At 44.5% G+C, this 19,693-nt stretch overlaps 1 protein-coding gene across 2 annotated transcripts in view; it reads right to left on the minus strand.

Annotated features, from left to right (window-relative positions):
* Positions 1–19,693, minus strand: part of SLC26A7 (solute carrier family 26 member 7) — a 699,592-nt gene that overhangs the window by 102,220 nt on the left and 577,679 nt on the right. For both annotated transcript variants that reach the window (XM_078687052.1, XM_078687051.1), the window contains exon 10: positions 16,546–16,641. In XM_078687052.1, the coding sequence (XP_078543178.1) occupies positions 16,546–16,641 (96 nt within the window). The remainder of the gene's footprint in view (positions 1–16,545; positions 16,642–19,693) is intronic.

Genomic DNA, 19,693 nt, shown 5'->3' on the forward strand with positions numbered 1-19,693 from the left:
ACCAACACATATCATGTTTCCATAGAGTGCACCAATTCATACTGCAATAACGTATTTTTACTAGGACAAATGATAAAATGCAGTGACGATAGAAATAAATTGCACGTTTTTTAATTGAAAAATATGACTATGTCTTTTAATATTTGTGCACGTTTATGTATTTATTTTGGAAGGTTTTTAAGTGCTCCATGTTGTTGATGAACACTCCTTAGCCTGATGAAGTGACATTATTTGTTTGGACATCAAATGCTATTTAGAGTCAAGATAGAACTGTCACTGTTGATTGGTGCCCACACACTTGAGTGTGTTCGATTGATGTAGAGGCCTCGGCAGTAGTTGACCTACTAGAGCCACTACAAGGTGTGCTGGGTGTCAGGTGGGGATGTGGGTATTAGGAGTATTGTAGGGAGGGAGTAGATGCGGGCCAAGTTGTATGCAAGTGATATGGTTGCATAGTAGAGAAGTGGCCCAAAAGGGAGGGGGCACTTTTGGGAGATCCATTTCTTTCTTGTGCGAGACATAAGTCTTCAAAACTTCAAATGATCCTTTTGATGTCTGAGAACTGCTGGCGGGACATTGCACACCTTAGAGCAGAGGTCTTCAAACTTTTGTAGGTTGTGCCCCCAGCTGAATATTTTAAAATTTTCAGGCTCCCCCCACCACCTGACAGAAATTTCTGGAATCTGGTACACCACATAATCGATAGCCACCCGCATATCCCGGGCCATATCTGACAAATAATGTTCAGCACAATAAGAGTGTTTAGTTAACTGCAGGTTTGTGAGTGGGTGTGGTTAAATGTCAGAGGCTTATTACACAGCTCAAAACACAATTTTCCAAGATAAAATGTGCGCAAATTGTTTTTACTAGGATGCTTTGTTTTACACATGACATAGATTGATAATAATACCACCAACATTAATGTGACGGGTGTGTCTATTTTTCATCACAGAGATGGTCAATCTGTGGATGGATTTTTGCGACTGCCATCCTCAGGTTGTGCTCCACATCCAGTCTTGAACTGTACTTAGTCTTTAATACCACAAGTGCTGAGTACCCAATCTCACAAAAATAAGACAAGCTGAGAAGCAAGAGAGTTTTTTTTATAACAGTGTCTCTCAAAGCTGAATAGTCTGCAGATGTTTTCAGCCAAAACTCTCTCAGTGAGACTTTGCTGAAATGCATCTGCAGAGTTCGGTCACTTTGGAGATCAATCAGTTCTTCCTGCATACGAATCGGGAGATAGCTTGCCACCTCTGCCAGTAATGGTTGAAAGACCCAGTCATTGAAGTGATCATTGTCCTCAGGAAAATACTTCTGCATACTGTCCCTGAGAGACGTCAGGTGATTTTTATTATCTCAGCAACACTAGGAAGTTAATATTCAGTCTCCTCAAGATCATCTACTAAACATGGAAACTGCTCAAACAGGACATCTTCAACTAGTCTTCTCCATAATTCAAGCTTCTTCTTGAATGCAGTTATTCTTTTATTCAATGTAAAAGAAGTGATGTCAGCTCCTTGCAGAGACAGATTCAGGGAATTTAATTTCTCAATAATGTCAGCAAGGTATGCTAGAAGCACAAGCCAGCGGAGATTGCATAGTTGTTCTGCTTTGCAGGGTTCTAAACACAGAAGAAACTGCTGCACTTCATTCTTTAATTCAAAGATGCGAAACAGCACTTTCCCCCGGGACAACCACTGCACTTCTGTGTGAAACAGCAAGCCATCATGCTCAGCTCCCATTTCTGTACATAGAATTGCAAATAGACGTGCTCTTGTGGGATGGGTCTTTATAAAATTTACTATTTTTCTAGTAGAATTCAGCACATCCTCAAGTTTGCTGTCCATGTTTCGAACAGAAAGGGCTTCCGGTGTATCATACAACGAGTCCACAGAATATGTGGAGCCACTTTCAATACTTTAGCTTTTAGGCTAGCCCTAGAACCACACATTAAAGAAGCACCGACTGTGCAGATTCCAACACAGTTTTCCTATTTTAAGCCATGGATATTCAGGAAGTCATTGATAATGGCAAACAAATCGGCTCCTGTTGCTCGCCCCTTGATTGGCTTGCACAGAATCACAACTGGCATATGTGACTAATGAAATGTGCACTCTGCAGAGAAGTGCAGGATTGGATGAGCATGTATTTGGAACAACTTTGGGACCCACTGACAGGCACAGTGAGAAACTTGCGATGCATATGATCCTCAACTCCAGAGGTCTTAATTGTGTTTTTTTGACTGTTTAAGTATGGACGGACGCATAATTTTCATGGAGCCCTGGCCTTTGCTCGTAGGCCTTTGCAATATTACATATGGATGGCCAGTGCAAAAAAACACTTGGAAAAATAACTAATTCTACTGCATCAAAAAGGGTTCATACAATGTGTGTTGCTGAATGGCATTTGGAAAGGAAGAAGGAGGGCTCCTGGGATACTCTGTACCGCCACACTGTACCTTTTTAAAAGAATTGTATTCAAAATATAAATCTTTCCTATGCCAATGCTGAGACTCCATTGGTTAGGGCACCACCTTGACATACTGGGAGAAATGAGTGCCAATTACTTTAAAGATATAATTTTTTCACAGTTTTACATTGTACAAGCTCAGCTACTGGGCACTGGAACACTTTAAATGAGCACCAGTTACATTACACAGGGTCAGATGTATTACATTATGCATGGATAAATTAAATAATTTCAACCAAGTAGGATCGCAGGGTGTTGCGCAGTAGCGGCTCCTCCATTAGGGTGTAGGAGCGCCACACCACTGCTTTCTCACAGCACCAGAAAATAAAATGGTATTTTAAATACCATTTTATTTTCTGCTTCTCGTGCTGCAAGAAAGCAGAATACAGTGGTATGCCTGGTTGGGGGCGTGCAGGAGGATGTGCATGGTTGGGGGTGGGCGGGGGTTGGGGGTCGGGGAGGAGTGGCTTGCACCACTCTGAGTACCAGACTGCTTTCGTCGGCCCTGGGGCCAACCAAAGCACTCATGCGCACTCTACATTTTCTCTATGTAGGTCGAATGCAGCCTACATAGAGGAAATGGCCTCCCTACCTGGTGCCCAGCTGGGAGCTGTCTGGGACTCCGCACAAATCACAACGCTGACAACGAGCGTTGTGATTGGCTATAGGAGGGGAGGTAGCATGCCTGTTCCTGTTCCGGACTGGGAGCAAAGGCGGCGCTGGACCGTGATCCACATACCCCTCGCGGTATAACCCGCGCCCCCCACCCCGCCCCCGAGAATTGCGAGCTACGACTTCGAAAAGAACAATTACTGAACAAAATCTGTGGGTGGGGAATGAAAAATGCGACACAGCTAGCCACGTGCTACCACATCTTTGTATTACTCAGGCTTGAGGACAACAGCTTAATATACAAAAGTCAAACCAATTGACATTGCAATTGCTTGTCTTTTTTTAGGGCTGTGAAACACGTTTTAGTATGCAGGGCTATGGTACAATACCTTTAGTAGGAAGCTGGAAACACAGGATGCAATATTTCTCCCACATTCTAAAGGTCACTTTTCCTAAACACATTTGTTCTGATTTACACAGATTTGCTATGAGTGGGTGTGGCTTACACTTGCATTGCTTCTGATTTACTCATGCATCCCAGAGTAGGTCGCTTAAAAACCCTCGTGAATTGGCCCCACTGCATCCAGAAATTAGTTTCCAGAGATGGGCTCCTGTGTGTATCTCCTACTACTAGGTTCTGGATGGGATGAGGAAGGGTGAAATAGGGAAAGACTCCATAATTGGCTACAGAGGGGCAGGCTACATGCTGTCCATTTTAGGTATATAATAGGAGGAGCTGCACGACACCCCTCTGGACAATCTGTGGTTGTCTTGCTTCAATAACGAATTAGGATCAGTTTTAGTGATGCTTTCTGTATTGTAAAGTGAGCTATAAAATTACCAACATGGCCTCTACTTTAAACAAGGGAATATAAATCAGAATGCTATTAGTAAAGAGAGTGCAGGGTATGCCAGAGGGCACCAGCTTCTTTGATCTGAATGTATTGCTGCATTAGTGTGGGAGTAGCCCATTTTTGCTGTGAATGTATTTATTTTTTCTGTGGGAAAGACATGAAGCAAATACTTTTGGGGTTCCTCGGCATGAAGAAGCAGGTGAGTGAGTTTGTATATTTTCACACCATACTATTACCCTTACTAAAAGTGTGCCGGTATGCGGTGCAAAGACACCAGCGCATTGGAATCTCTGATTACAGCCGGAATCCCCACTCCAAATTACGGAAATTACAAGTTTTCTCCTTAGAATGGCGAATTACTGCACAAACTTAGTGTTACTTGGTCCTTCAGTGTGCTGCATTACTAGTTTGTTTTTCACACCTATAGGCAAGGCCACCAAAATTATGCGATTCCGCAGCTGCATCGTTTTCCACATGATTAATGATTTTCCGCATTTCCCACGTAGTGAGTCCATATTCTGTGCTTAATCTAGAGATTTTAACAATATTTAAACACAAATTCACAGTTGTGAAACCATGTTTCTGGGATGGGAAGCATCCTTTACAACGCAACTTTTACCAAGCAGTGCCTTTACGACGCACCTATTACAACGCATGTCATTACAACGCATTGCGCTGGGGGGTGCTCTAGGATTGGGAATAGATTTAATTTACTATCCAACACCTTCCCTACTATCCACGGGGACTGGAGTTGGAATAGTAAATTAAACTATTCACTATCCAGCACCCCTAAGCGCTATGCGTTGTAACAGCATGCGTTGTAAAAACTGCGTCGTAACAGCATGCGTGGTAAAAGCATGCGTTGTAATGTCATACATCCTTCTGGGATGCTTGGATGCGCAAAACATACTGGAACAATTTGGAGTTATAATTTTTAGCTGGCTGCACAACCCTTATTTGTCAATTAGAGGTCTTTTTTTTATAAAAGAATAATTTTCACCAAATGCATGATAAGCTATTCTTGAGTCCCGTGTGTGCCACGGGACTCACGAGGTTCGGGCTCCTCCAGCTCTTATTTGGAGTTCTCAGCCCCTCATAGTAAACTCTTTGGTTTGCTTCCAAGGAGAAGGGTGATGGGTGATGGGTGAAGTCTGCAGTAGAGGCCCAGAGCAATTATCTGGGAAGAGTATGACGATCAGAATGCAAAAAGCAGCTGCTAGAAGAGAAGTAAGTGCAGACATCCAGTTGTCATGCTTGTTGGTGTTTATTTATTGTGCAGTGTTATAAAGTGCTGCGAGGCCGAACATTTCCATTTTTGGCACCTTTTGAACAGCTGCTGCATGTGGTTGAATCCAAGCAACTGATCTGCTGTACCATTCTTGGGTACTGGGCACCGATATTTGTCCACGGGCCTGCTCTAGTTACTGGACTAGGTATTAACGATGAGTGCTTGCCGTGTGTAGTGATGCTAGTCCTGGGTAGCGAGTAGATTCGGATGCTAGCTATTGGAATCATGACTCAGAGGTGTAATATCAGACTCAGTGCAATCTTTGTATTGGAGAACTGTGAGCTGAGGTGAAAAGGAAAGGAAATAGAGAGAGGGTGGACAGCGTTAATAGTGGAGGTGAGTGGCGACTAAGGTCCTGTTGTGTAAAAGCCCACCATAAGAGCGATGGGTGACTCTTTAAAATGGTTATTTGTTTGGCACCATGGTTAGCAACAAATTACCTTGCCATTTGTTCTAGTATTTTTTTTCTTCTAAATACATCTTCACCGGTGCTACTTGCACCGTCCAGATGCAGAAATATGTAGAATTCAGAAAAGAGTATATGCCATCAACTTTTTTCTGTAAAACATAATTTCAGTATCAGGTCATTTTGAAGGACCCTATCCACTGACTGCACTGTGGGCCTATAGAAGGGACCATCATCCAATCTTTGGTGCGCTCCTCTTTCATCCCTTTGTTTTAATTCTGTCTTTTCGGCATCTTGTCTTTCAAAAAACCTTTGTACCCCAGCATTGTTTTTGTCACTCAATTTGCATTTGAATTTGTCTTCCACGCTTGTTCTCATGTTACTCGCTAGTTTATTAGTCACGGCTTACAGCCCGTCCTCCTAAACCTTGTGTTCTTGCTGTCAGCATCTTTATGGCCTGACAAATGGTTTGCAGCCTATAAGCAGACACACTCTGGAATCCAAGCAATACCATTCAAGCCACTTGTCTGGTCATAACCCACTTCACAGGCCTTAGTAACAGATTTCATGGGAAAGCACCAATAGTTTTCTTTTTTCGTGGTAGTACGGTCAGTGGGAGCTGTTTTGTTTTGACCAAAACGCATCTTGTGTGTTCGTTTTGTTATTTGCACCTTCGTACTTTTGAGGCTTGAATTATTTTGTACTGACGTTGTGGATATTTAGTACAGTCATTACTCACTGTCAGAGTAACGTTCTAGAATACTCTAGGTTAGGTAACTGTGCACTTGCAATAACCAATGACCTAATAATAAATGCTGCCTTTGCTTAAGCCAATGGTTTTGAACTCAGTATTGCTAATTCAAAGTCTGTTATGAACTTCTCTGCTTATTCTGAATAAGCAGCTACCTACATCATTATATGAAATCTCTTTATTAATGTCATAACTACACTTTCACAATTGCGGTATTCACTTTCTTGCTTTCTCAAATTTGCTTTACAATGCACCATTTGTCCACTCTTTTTTCAAAATGTTCGCAAACCCCCCTTTGAGACTGTCGGGTTCGCTCGCCATGCTCGCTCACCACAGGCCACTCATCCAGAATGTTTCCGCCTCACCACTTTCAAATGTTACCAGCCACCACTGGTGTTGCGCCAAGGCCAGGATTCATACCCAACTCCCCAGTTACAAAGTCAGCAACTCTGGCTATAAAACCACATCCACTCCGCTTCGATTTTATCCAATGCCCTACACACCCAGGTAGCTCTGAAGAGTCAGCATTCTTATGTAAACAAAGCCTAAAAATACCAGAGATTTGAATTCTAAGTATGCTTTTTCAGCCAAAATCAATCTTTAAAGTGAAATCATGCTAAGCGCAATAATGTGTGTATGACGCTTTGAATCTCTATAACTTCTGTAGTGTTTTCAAGGCTGCTAGTGATAGCTGTGTGTGCGCACTTGCGCACTAGTATGTGTTTATAAGCAGCAGAATGTGTACCCATGTAAATGATGAGGCTCTTCAATGATTCCCTCACTATCAAAAACAGTGCCTCTCATCTCTCCACAGCCCCTGTCTCTCTCATGCATTTCATTTGTTTTGTAGCCCATCTCATACCAGTATACGATGTTGGAGCACTTTACATCACACACACATACAGAGACAATGAATCATATGTGTGTAAATCAGTGTATAGAATATATTACATAAGGCAAAGGGCACTACAAGATGTAGGATGCACATGTCAGCTATTCAATTAGGCATTTTTTAAGAGTGCTTGGTCTGAAGAAGCACAAACTCATGATTCAGAACTTAACACCGTGGTTAAGGTTAACTTTAATGATAAGAATTTAATCCTACCCTAACAAACCTTTTTTAGCAACATCAGGATAATGAATGACCGGGAAGAAAACATAACTTTATAACCTGTACTATGCAGCATGAATGCAGCTCTTTGATGGTAGTTCAGAGCTCACTGGGCTAGATTACGAATGTAACTTTTGAACTGCACAGTAACAAAAGAATCTCAGTGACAAAAGTAGTAACCCACTTCGATCGGCACATAAAATACTATTCTTTGATATGCATGGTACACGTTCTTTGCAGCAGGCATATTAACCCTCTGTGTTACCTTAGATGATTCAAAATTCCCATCTTGCTCCAGCAGGTACATAAGTCAGCAGACACTGGTGAACCACACCTGAATTTAAGGGGTGGCACTTTTATTGTTGCCTAAAAACTGCTGGATATACAAGGAACTTTGCAGTGCCAGCCCCCAGTAACAAAACCGCCCCCACATTTCCAGCCTCCCAGGGAAACGCCTGATACCAAGTCCGGCCATGCTACCACCCTCCAATAGTAATGTAATGTAATGTATGTATACTTGTAAAGCGCACTGTTACCTCGTTACGTGGCGTCCTGGTGCTGTATACCGCTGGGAACCCGTCCTGGCTTTCCCTGTGAGAGGGCACCCCAAGGTGAAGCCAGGCATCCCCGGCGTTGCTGGGGCCGTTGTGGAGATTAAGCAAGCTATTGCCCAGAGTTGCAGAGTGGGACCCATGGTTAGCGCAGGCACCTAAGCAAGAATTATCGAGTCCGCGGACATTGACCCAAGACCCTGCCGCGTCGGGAATTGAACCCTGGTCCCGGGCCGACCTCTGCTTCAGGGTCTGCCGCTTCTAACCAGTGAGCCACACTTCTCCACATAGTGCCTCTGTTCTTCACATAGACCGTCCCTCATGTGAGTTTGATTTATTTTATAGTGCTACTCATCGCAAGTATGTATGGCAGGGTGTCAGAGCGTTACAACACACACATATAATATAAAGACGACTCACATAAATGTGAAAGTCAATGCACTTAATGGGAGCTACAAGGTGTACTCATTCTTTCATCCAGCATTCAGTCTTTCACCATTCATTCATTTCAGCATGCCCTTCCATCTGTGTGCCCATCCATAGCCACACATATTCAACCATTTGCAAACCTATCCATCATATATCCTTCAATCATCATTTCACTCATCCATCCCTTCATCCACCCTTTCACTCATCCATCCATTATCTACCCTTTCACCCTATCCATCTGCACACTCATCCACCTATCCATCCAGCCATTTACCCTTTCACCCCTCCAGCCATCCTTTCACTTACTCATCCATTTACCCAGTCACTCATCCTTCCACTCATTCGCCCTTTTAGTCATCCATCCTCCCTTTCTCTCTCCTTCCCCCTTTCTCTTAGACAACCATCCTTCCATCCGCCCACCCCTCTACTCATCCACTCATGAATCGATCCATTGACCCTATCACACATCCATCCTTTCACTCATCCATCCTTTCCCTTATCCGTCCTTTCTTTCAATCATCCTTTCTGTCTTCCATCCACCCTTTCACTCCTTCACTCGTCTACCCATCCTTTTGTCCATCTACCCTCCCTTTTACTCACTCATCCATCCTTACATCCACCCTTTTATACATCCATCCAGCCACCCTTTCACTTATCAATCCATCCATCCATCCATCATTTCACTCATCCATCCACCCATTCACTCGTACATCATCCACCCTTTCACTCATCGATCCATCCATCCATTCATCCGTTCACGCATCCATCCACCCTTTTACCCATTCATCGACCCATATATCTATCTATTTACATTTTCTCTCATCCAACCTCCCACTCACTCATCCATCCATCCTCTAATTATACCTCCATTCACCCTTTCATTCACCCATTCACCCTTTCACTAATCCACTCAGCCATCCACCCATTCCTTTACTTACTCACTCACCTACTGTTTCACATTAATTATGAGCTGTGCATTTGTCTGCTGGTCTGAGGGCTTAGTTTTCTCTGGGACTAAAAACGTTTGTGTGTTTTTTCAAACACCTGCAGGATACCTCCACCAGCCTTTGCTTGACGTACCTCCCAAGAGCACTTGTCGAAGTAGTGCATCGACTGTCCTGATCCTAAGGTCACTGTAAACAATTGCCTAAAAGTACTAAACTGTCACAAAAGTAGTCAGGACGCAGAACATCCCTTTGGAAACACCTTTTCCCCATATTCCAGCCCTTTAACTACAGCTGCTCTGTGAACCAGAACAAGGTAAATGTGGAATGTATACTGCACCTGGTTGTTTCAGCAGCAGCAGCTTCATCAGCAGCTTCACTGCAGCCCCACTACCAGATGCAGGTTCAAGTATTTCACTGTTCAGTTTTGATGGGAGATGTACTCATTCATTCATTCATTGTGCCTCAGGCCATGAAAGGTTTTTGACCACTACCTTAAGGGGTGAAATGATTAACTCTCTCAACAAGCAGACATCAAAATCTCCTTCAGCAGACCATTGGCCATTTTCTTACCCATTTTCTTTCTAACTATATCTTGCTAATCCTTTGCCAATCCCAGTTGTTTGCCCCAATTCTTTCATGAATGCACTTTGGAAGTTAGGTAAACTCCAATGCTCCCCATTCCTATCCAGAAAATGGACATTCTACATTCTACACTAAGACTAAGCAGTTTAACTTCACCAAGCCAGGGGCATAAAGTAGGCCCCTGCAACTCCTGTGGCACAAGGGGCCCCTCATCCATTCAGGGGGGCCCCATTCGGCCCAAGGCCAATAAGCATATGGGAAACTCTGGGGCCCCCCACACATTCTGCAGGGGGCCCTCATCTTTTTGTGTTATGCCACTTCATCAAGCACTGAGAAACGGGGACAGTTATTTCAGCTGTTGTGGGAGGCAGGGAGTCTCCTCTGCTATTACATGGATCACAAAGGAACAGACAGTCCCATGTAAACTGTCTGTTCGTTTTCTTTTGGTTTCATCGCAGAGGAGACTCCCTGCTTCCCACTGCATCTGAAGCTTGTCAGCTCTAGCAATTAACCCATTCCTGGGATGGTTAGCTCCTCCCAAAAGGGAGGCAAAGTTTCTCCTGAAATTAAAAAAGCATGGTCATGTCATGACCCATCCATTTCCCCTCCAACCGTCTGTGACAGCCGAACCCCCTCCATGTTCCCCCACTCCCCTCCCCCCACGGACTTCGCAAACTGGGAAGCACTAAATGACCCAGCAGTATATTAGGGAGCAATTCTATTACAAAAGCCCTTTCCACTTACCTGTTGGTGATCTTCCAAGGTGTCAAAAATGACCAATATACTCTTTCACTGCATGGCGGTAAAACCAGGAAAGCCTCCACAGCAAACAAAGAAGAATCAAGGCAGAAAAGGCAGCAAGCATGAAGCACGAAGCAAACAGCAGGAATGAATAAAGAAGTATATGTATGCAGGAGCTTTATGCACGCAAATTTTGCGGCACTTCCTGCCATCTATGCTGCTGGCCCCTGATTGGTGGAACGTCAGTCGTGATGGTGCTCAGTGTTGATTGGCTGCTGTTCCGGAGCGATCCAATCTAAAATCCCCATTTGAGTTTAGGCGGGAGTGCGCGCCCCCCCTGAGTGGGTATCACGCACCCAGTGGGGCGCAACCCACAGATTGAAGAGCTGTGCCTTAGAGTGATAAATGTGGAATGATATTCCATTTAATTTTTTTATATTTGGCTGAAAACTAGTGGGTAGGTTTAGGGTGGCACACGGCAATAGATTTGGTGCACGATGGGGTGACATCCTTGGTAATTTAGCCTGGACAGTGTTCATTTAGGCCATCTGAACTAAGCACAGGGAATTAAATTAAACCATTTGAGGATTTAGGTGTGCCAGTCTGCACTCTGAATCTCAGACATATCTTCTGGACAGCGTAGAGTAAAAAGCCTTGCAGTAGTTATATAAAACACCATCTCTTAATAAAAAATTTGGTACATCATTTGTTTTTTGTAATGCATCTAAATGTTAGTTCATTTTGTATCAATGCACATTTTCGTTTGTAAACAAGGTTAATGTTCATACGGAGATGTGGCTGGTTATATAGTTATTGTGTCAATGAAATTTCTTGCAGTGGCACTCTTTGGTTCTATGGACATTATTTGTTGTAAACAACATAATGTAGTGCTGTCTTTATATCTACACCGCATTATTTAAAACCAGTTATGCTAAAATCCGCATGAACTCTTTTTTCAAATCTGTTCACTTTTCTCAAAAGACTTCCAGCAATAAATCAATACTGGACCTTTTTGGTAGGCTGACTCACGGATTCAGTCAGTCATTTTAGGTTTCAATATATTTTCAATAACATTTCTAAATCACAGTGACAACTTTCATTTAAAAAAACATTTAACATTTACCATTTTATCCCTTGAACTCATCTCTAACTCCCTGATCCATCCGTGTCCCCCTTCCAGTCCCTTCTCTAGATTGGAAAATTCACGCCATTCCCTCATCGCTACTGCTTTCCACAAGCCGTTGATTCTGATTTTACCCTTCCATCTTCCGAAAATGAAGCAGCGAGTCGCATCATTGCATAGTACACTCCTATGTTGAGATGTGAAGAATGTGGCAGACGTACAACCTCTTAGGGCACTGTAGCTCTTAAACTTATTCATGAAAATGATGTAGCATGATGCTCGAGGGTTTTCTGAAGTTTTCTTTTCCCTTCCTGTGTTGTTTTCATGAAAATTTCATCATCCTTCCTATGCTGAGCGTTCACCACAGTTTCTGAAGCCATGTATCTTTGACGGGATGTGGAGGTTGCAGAGAACCGCTTTGAATGAGAACTGATTGTTTGCTGCCAGTGAGAGATGATTTCCCCCTTGCTAGTTTGTAACAGGAAGACTGCCTCGGAGAGACGGTCCAACAATATGGCACAGGCATTCCACTAACTGAGATCCCGCACAGGGGCGTAACAAACGCCCCTGCAGCGCGGAGGGGCCTCACTCTCTTCAGTAAGTGAAGGGGGCCCCTCAGCTGTGATAGAGGCCTGCGCTAAAGCAAGCCTCTCTCCTTCTAAAGCAGGTGCAGGCTGTCTGCAGCCTGCTCTGAGCCCCTCGCCTCCTCCCTCTGACTGAAGAGAAACAAAATATCAACATACATTGTTTCTCTACAGTCAGATGCAGCAAGGCCCAGAAAGAGGATAGGGTGGGGGCCCCAGAGAGCAGAAGGCAGCACAGAGCACTGCTCAGGACCCTGACAAGGGTGGGAGTGGGGGCCAGAGCGAGAGAGCATTCTCCAGGGCAAAGCTCATATGCGAAGGGATGAGGCAGAAAAATGGTGCCCTCAGGTAAGCACTCCTGTTAGAACGCACCATGGGCCTCCGCAGGTGGGGGCCGAGAAAGGTGCAGGCAAAGGGGAGAAGGGTGCAAGGTAGAGAGGAGAAGGGTGCACGGTAGAGAGGAGATGGGTGCAAGGCAGATAGGAGATGGGTGCAAGGCAGATAGGAGAAGGGTGCAAGGCAGAGAGGAGATGGGTGCAAGGCAGAGGGGAGATGGGTGCTAGGCAGAGGGGAGATGGGTGCAAGGCAGATGGGAGAAGGGTGCAAGGCAGAGGGGAGAAGGGTGCAAGGCAGAGGGGAGAAGGGTGCGAGGCGGAGGGGAGAATGGTGTAAGGTAGAAAAGTGTGCAAGGCGGAGGGGAGAAGGGTGCAAGGGGGAGGTGTAGAAGGGTGCAAGGGGGAGGGCGAGAAGGGTGCAAGGCAGAGGGGAGAAGGGTGCAAGGGGGATGGTGATGAAGTTAAAAATGTGCCCCCCCCCTGGAAACATTTCTATGGACGCCAATAGGAAACACACACTACTATGTGAGAGAGAGTACGAGAGAGTGGAGAGATAGTGGAGAGAGAGAGAGAGAGTGGAGAGAGAGAGTGGAGGGAGAGAGAGTGGAGAGAGAGTAGAGAGAGACAGTGGAGCGAGACTGAGAGAGAGTAGAGAGAGAGGGTGGAGAGAGAGAGTGGAGAGAGAGACAGTGGAGAGAGAGTGGAGAGGGAGTGGAGCGAGAGAGTGGAGGGAGACAATGGAGAGAGTGGAGAGAGAGAGAGTAGAGACAGTGGAGGGAGAGACAGTGGAGAGAGAGTGGAGAGAGAGTAGAGAGCGAGTGGAGGGAGAGAGTGGAGAGAGAGAAGGGAGGGAGAGAGTGGAGAGAGTGTGGAGGGAGACAGTGGAGAGAGAGTGGAGAGAAAGAGAGCGAGAGTGAGAGAGTGGAGAGAGAGTAGAGAGAGAAAGTGGAGAGAGAGACAGTGGAGAGAGAGACAGTGGAGAGACAGTGGAGAGAGAGAGGAGAGAGAGATAGTGGAGGTAGAGTGGACAGAGTTGAGAGAGAGAATGGAGAGAGAGAGTGGAGAGAGAGTAGAGACTGACTGACCGAGTGACTGACTGGCTGAGAAACCGACAGAGAGAGAGAGAGACTGACTGACTGAGATAGAGAGACTGACTGACTGACAAAAAGAGAGAGATAGAGAGACTGACAGAGAGAGAGAGACCGACTGAATGACAGACTGACAGAGAGAGAGACTGACAGACTGACTGACTGACAGACTGACTGACTGAGGGAGACTGACTGACTGAGAGAGACTGAATTACAGAGAGAGAGAGAGACTGCCTCTCTGAGAGAGAGAGACTGACTCACTGAGAGAGAGAGAGAGAGAGAGAGAGAGAGAGAGAGAGAGAGAGACTGTGTTGGAATTGGGGTCACAGTGTGTATGAAGCTATGCAATGCCTCTTAAGATTGCTATTGCCTACTAATAAAAATGTATTATCAAAATGTGCTCTTTGTAGTTACATCTGCTTTTGAAATACTGCATTGAAGCATTGTCTAATGTTTTAAAATGGAAACGAGAAGGAGCAGTGGATGCACTTTTGTAAAAACTGAACGATGAGTGAGCCCGATGTTGTATATCATGACAGAAGCCTGCATCGGAAACCCACCTGAAATTGGGCAAACTTATAGCAGGGTCCCTGTAATGAATGGACCACCACCTATGATAGCCTGGTGGCAGACTAAGCCCAACCTTTAACTCCACCATCCAGTGTTACTTATAACTGCTGGATTGGTGACAGTGGCATACCAATCGCCCGCATCCCCTGCAGTATGTTGGGTCACTGGCCTGAGAGCTCTAGACTGGCACAGAGGATGGGAGGGGAGCCCCCTCCATGTAGTTTTCAGGGGGGCCCCCTCAAGTTTCGTTACGCCACTGATCCCGCAGCATCTCCAACTCCCTTTAATACCTCTTTTCAGAAAGATGTCAGGTGGAGACAAGACCATATCAGGTGCAAACGTGTACCCACCATCCCACATCCTCTCCAAAATGAGAATATTCCCATCCAAATGTCCTATGCCACATATTTTTAAAGCATGTAATTCCAGTAACAAAGGATTGCAAAAAGGGCCTCCTCTTCTGCATGTCCTCGAAATTATTTCTTCTGTCTAACACATCCTCCCATTTCTTCTAACACATCGTCCCATTGGGTATAATTGAGTGTTGTTCCCAGTTATCTCTCCACACTCTTTAAAAGAGAAGTTTCTCTTTTATAGGACTGGTAAGAGTCCAATTATCGCAATATACAACATTGTCCATCATCAAAGTTCAACAGGAGCATTTCAAATAGAGTGAGTTCCCTTTTGCTCCCTGCCCCCTTCACTTAAAGGTGTCATACCCACTGCCTCAGATGCTGACTTCTAAGCCATTCTCTCTTCAGCAATCCAAAGTGTTCTCTGACTTGAACTCACGTTTTGTTTTTTTTCTCCACTTTCTCTTATATTGCAGTACAACCCTTTCTCCATGTCTCAAAACCCAGCCTCACTTAACTTGGGGTGAAATCTTTGCTGTCACGTAATGGAAAGTAGGCAGTGGGAAAGTTGACTGTCCCCATCTGAAGCCTACAGTTTCCCAGACCTTTAATGTAACTCTCATCACCAGGGATACATAAAGAATGGACTTCTATGTATACGAGGGTTCCTTGGGATCTACTCTTTCTTCCCTTGCTGTGAACCTCTAATCTTTCTCCTACCGTTATCCAGGTCTGGGATCCGACTAATATGTTCAGTGTATGGCTGTGTGTTTGGCGCAGAGCACCGTAATGCTCAAGTGTGCTACAGAAGTATACTCAATAAAAAAACCTAAATGGGACCTCACACAGCAGTCCACCACTTAGGTACCAATTATGACGAGGGTCGGAAAGACTGCGACCGCAGGTCAGGGGCTTTCCAAGCGTCATTGTGGCTTAATTTTTGACTACACATTACAATGCAGGTGGTCAAAACTGAAATCGGACGGTCATTCCGGCTGGCTCTGATGGGCTCAAGGAGATCATCGGCCAGTCAGAGTCCGGAACGTATTCCTAATGGACGCAGTTTCCACCTTTGGGATTATGATGTCAGTTTCTGACAGGCTTTCCATGTAAGTGACATTGGGGGCCTTCACCCTGTGGCCTCCGGTTGGGAGAAGAGGGGGCACCTATGCTGCCACCCTGTGATTCCCTGCACCGTGCCTGCCACAAGGTGCAGGGATTCACACAAACTCCCATGTTTCTATTGGAGCTTGTGCTGTGACTGATTTACGGCTGCAGCCCAAGCTCCCATTGGAAAAATGGAGTTTACAACCGCACCATGTGCGGTTGCATTGTAATTAGGTATACGGTACCGCCGGCCAGTGGTCGGGCGGTTCCCATACCAATACGGTGTCGGGCGGACGCAAGTCCCCCAATATCGTGATAAGGCCTTCAGTGTGAAATCTATCATGCAGTAACCTTTGTCTGTTTCATTCCACATCCACTGGAAAAGGCAGCATAAGTGCCCAGCTTGGTAAGATAAAGATACATTTGAAACGGCTAAACCTCACCCCTGTGTAGAATTAAGCACTGCTATATGTATTCCACCATTAAGCCGGGAGCACTCCTGGAACTCAGAATAAGCCATGAGCATTACAAGAAAAAGTCAGAGCAAAATCTTTTTTAATTGGACCCAGTATTCTGTATTCTATTTTTATAAGTTTGGTGCTGATTTCGTCCAGTTTAAAATACATTTTAGAGTTACTTACACAATCATATTTGTCAGTATTCCAATACTTCTTCAAGTCACAGAACTGCATAAGCATCCCTTTCAGTGACACCACAATGACGCTCGCAAGAACACACTGAGAAGAAAAATAAAGTAAAAGTTACTAAATTCAAGAACATCCTATAAATGATGATAACAAACATTTTTCACCCCTCAAGTGTGCCTAAGATGTGGAAATAATGGGAACTGCACAAAGAAACCAGATTCCGATTTACAAGGTAAGGCTACGTGAATATTTACATGCTGTGATATCACTAATTACTACAGATAATCAGTGAAATGTGCAGAGTTTTTGGCAGTCATATGTGGCAGCTAAATGTGGGGAGGTAGGTACTCAGAGGAATGTGAGAGCAATTCAAATGCCTTGAATGCCTACACCATTTGAGTTTGTGGGTATTCAAAAACATTTTCAAAGCTTCTCACACCCCAACCTTACATGTCTAAAACATACACTAGAGACATAAGCAGTGCAGAAAGTGTGAGAAACACCATGGAACGTCGTCATCTTTAGGTAATGTAAGAAAAGAGAACCTACAAAAAGCAAACACGTTTCATATAGAGAAAAAACACAAGTGTGGAATTCCACAAACACCTGCACATTTTCTTCAACACGGAACACAAATAGGCATATCGTTATGGTTTATAAGCATACTTGATGAAATGTTTAGACACCACAATTTTCCCTGTGTGTGTCAGAGATGTAAGATGTTTTTGTGAATCAGTCTCTTCAGTCCCTTCCCATTTTCAAATCTGAAGTTAGATAACTCATTTTAAAGATTACAAAAATGACATTTGGAAAACAGCTACCACTCAAAATATGTTGAACCATATTATCTGGTTTGTCACACCCACTGAAATCTGCTCCTATGGCCGGCCCGCCGCATTATGATGCAGCGGGTGGAGGCATCGGGTGGAGGGACCATCCGCGGTGCTTCCAACAGGCTGAAGGAGCCCGTCGGTGCATCTGAGGGTCAGTAGTCCCAAAAATAAGTGGTGTGCCTGCTCAGGCACCGATGTAGGGATTGCAATGTACCTTTCCGCCGGGCCTTACATGGCGGTTCATCCCCCATGAAAAGGCAGGCAGAAAGTGACTTTGGGGGTCCCTTGCAGGGCCACTATGGGGCCTGCCTAACCATCCCTGAACCTTGTTTCGGGCGCCGCATGATGCCTCCCACATGGTGCAGGTATGTTTCTAAAGTGTTTATTTTCTATCGGGGCATGTGTTGTAGCCCGCAGCACACGCTGCAATAGAAAATATACACACTGCGACCCCTGTGAAGGCGGTCACATTGTAATCAGGGCAGCGGGACCACCGACTTCTAGTCAGGCGGTCCGGCTTCTGCTATGGTGCCAGTTAGACAAGAGTCTGACCAGCATCGTAAAGATGCCCTAAGCGTTTCACTGCAAGTTACCCGGAGTTGCTGATGGGGATGGTTGCACAATTAATAGCACCCTGGGGTATTACATGATATGTGGAAATGCAATATACCTCTATTCCCCCAGAGGTTTCAGTGGCTACAAGCAATTGAGATGCATGGGGAAACTGCAGAGAGAATGAGGAATTACTGGAGGAACCAACCATGTAATTATTTTATTACCCAGGGGATTCTCTGGCTTCAAACCATATACACTGTTCATTCAGCACCCCGGATGTTAATGGCAGCCAGAGTACCGTTAACTTCAATGGGTGAAAAAAACAGCTCTCACACCAGGGCAAGGCCCTAGGGGCCAGATGTAGGTGAGGGACATTTACCGATTTAAGGAGGGAGATGTAGCTAATTTTTAAATCAGAAATACCGAATCGGTAACATTCGGTATTTACCGATTCGGTAAATACCGAATCAGTATTTCCTATTGAGGAATCAATGGGAAATACCGATTCGGTATTTACCGAATCGGTAAATACCGAATGTTGCAAGGGTGCAGGGGGTGTCACTTTGACACCCTCTAGCACCCGAAGTAAAGGCATGTGTGACATGTGGCACACATACATGCCCTAAGGGCATGTCTGTGTGTCACATTGCACAGTGTGCATGCACAGATGTGCATGCACACCTGGATTCGGTATGTTATCACCCAATAGGATTGGGTGGTAAAATACCGACTCTTAAGGGCCTGTGACACTCTCAGGAGTGTCACCTACATTTGGATTTACCGAATCGGTAAAATTACAGATTCGGTATTTTACAGAATCGGTAAATTTACCGAATCGGTAATTTTACCGATTCTGTAAAATAATGGCCCCTACATGTGAAAACCCAAACCCAACCCAAACCGGTCGGTAACGGCCGAATTCGGCCGTTATCGACCGGTATTTGCTCTCCTACATCTGGCCCTAGGTCTTCACATAATAGAACAACGCACGTGGCAAATAATTTGAGGGACTCTAACACCTGTGTTCAGGATTCATATACTATAAGAATGGATTTGTGTTAAAAAATATTTCTGCCTATTACCAACTATGTTTATATTAAAATATACTGTTCATACCATACATATGCAGTCCTTCATGCACACTGACTCCTGAGCATACAGTTATCCATGCCAACATTGCCAGTCCTACACTTGCATTCAAAAAGCACACAAGCAGAATTAGATACATTTACAGGTATACAGAAGAAAGGACCGATTTAGTGATGGGTGAGCAGATGGATGGATGCTTAAGGTACCCTTAATCATTAGCTCCACAGTTGAGGAAGTAAAGTTCGAAGTGGAGAAAAGATTTGAATGCCAATGCCCATTTAATCCTTGACATCTATTTTGCTAATAGGTGATGAAATACATTAGTCTTCATGACAGCCAGTGGGATGAGTGAAAGACAACAAAGTATAGAATATGAGTGTAAAATATATCAGGGAGTACATGGCATGGGGTGTGGCTATCTAAGTGATACTTATTTTCTCACCTGCTTTCCATCAGTTAATTTTCCTGCTGGCAGATTACCAAGTGATGGATGGAAAATCTAAGCATACCCTCAGGAATACTAAGTACATAGGTGATAAACCTGAGTACATCTTAAAGATTTCTATGTGGTAGGTGCTTTATCTTAGAATGTAATGAGTGCCAATTAACATATAATCACAATAAGGTTGTAGAATGTATGTACAGCCTCAGAACAGGCGTGGAAG

The sequence above is a fragment of the Lissotriton helveticus genome, chromosome 4_1 (assembly GCF_964261635.1).
Source record: "Lissotriton helveticus chromosome 4_1, aLisHel1.1, whole genome shotgun sequence".
In the NCBI taxonomy this organism is placed as follows: Eukaryota; Metazoa; Chordata; class Amphibia; order Caudata; family Salamandridae; genus Lissotriton; species Lissotriton helveticus.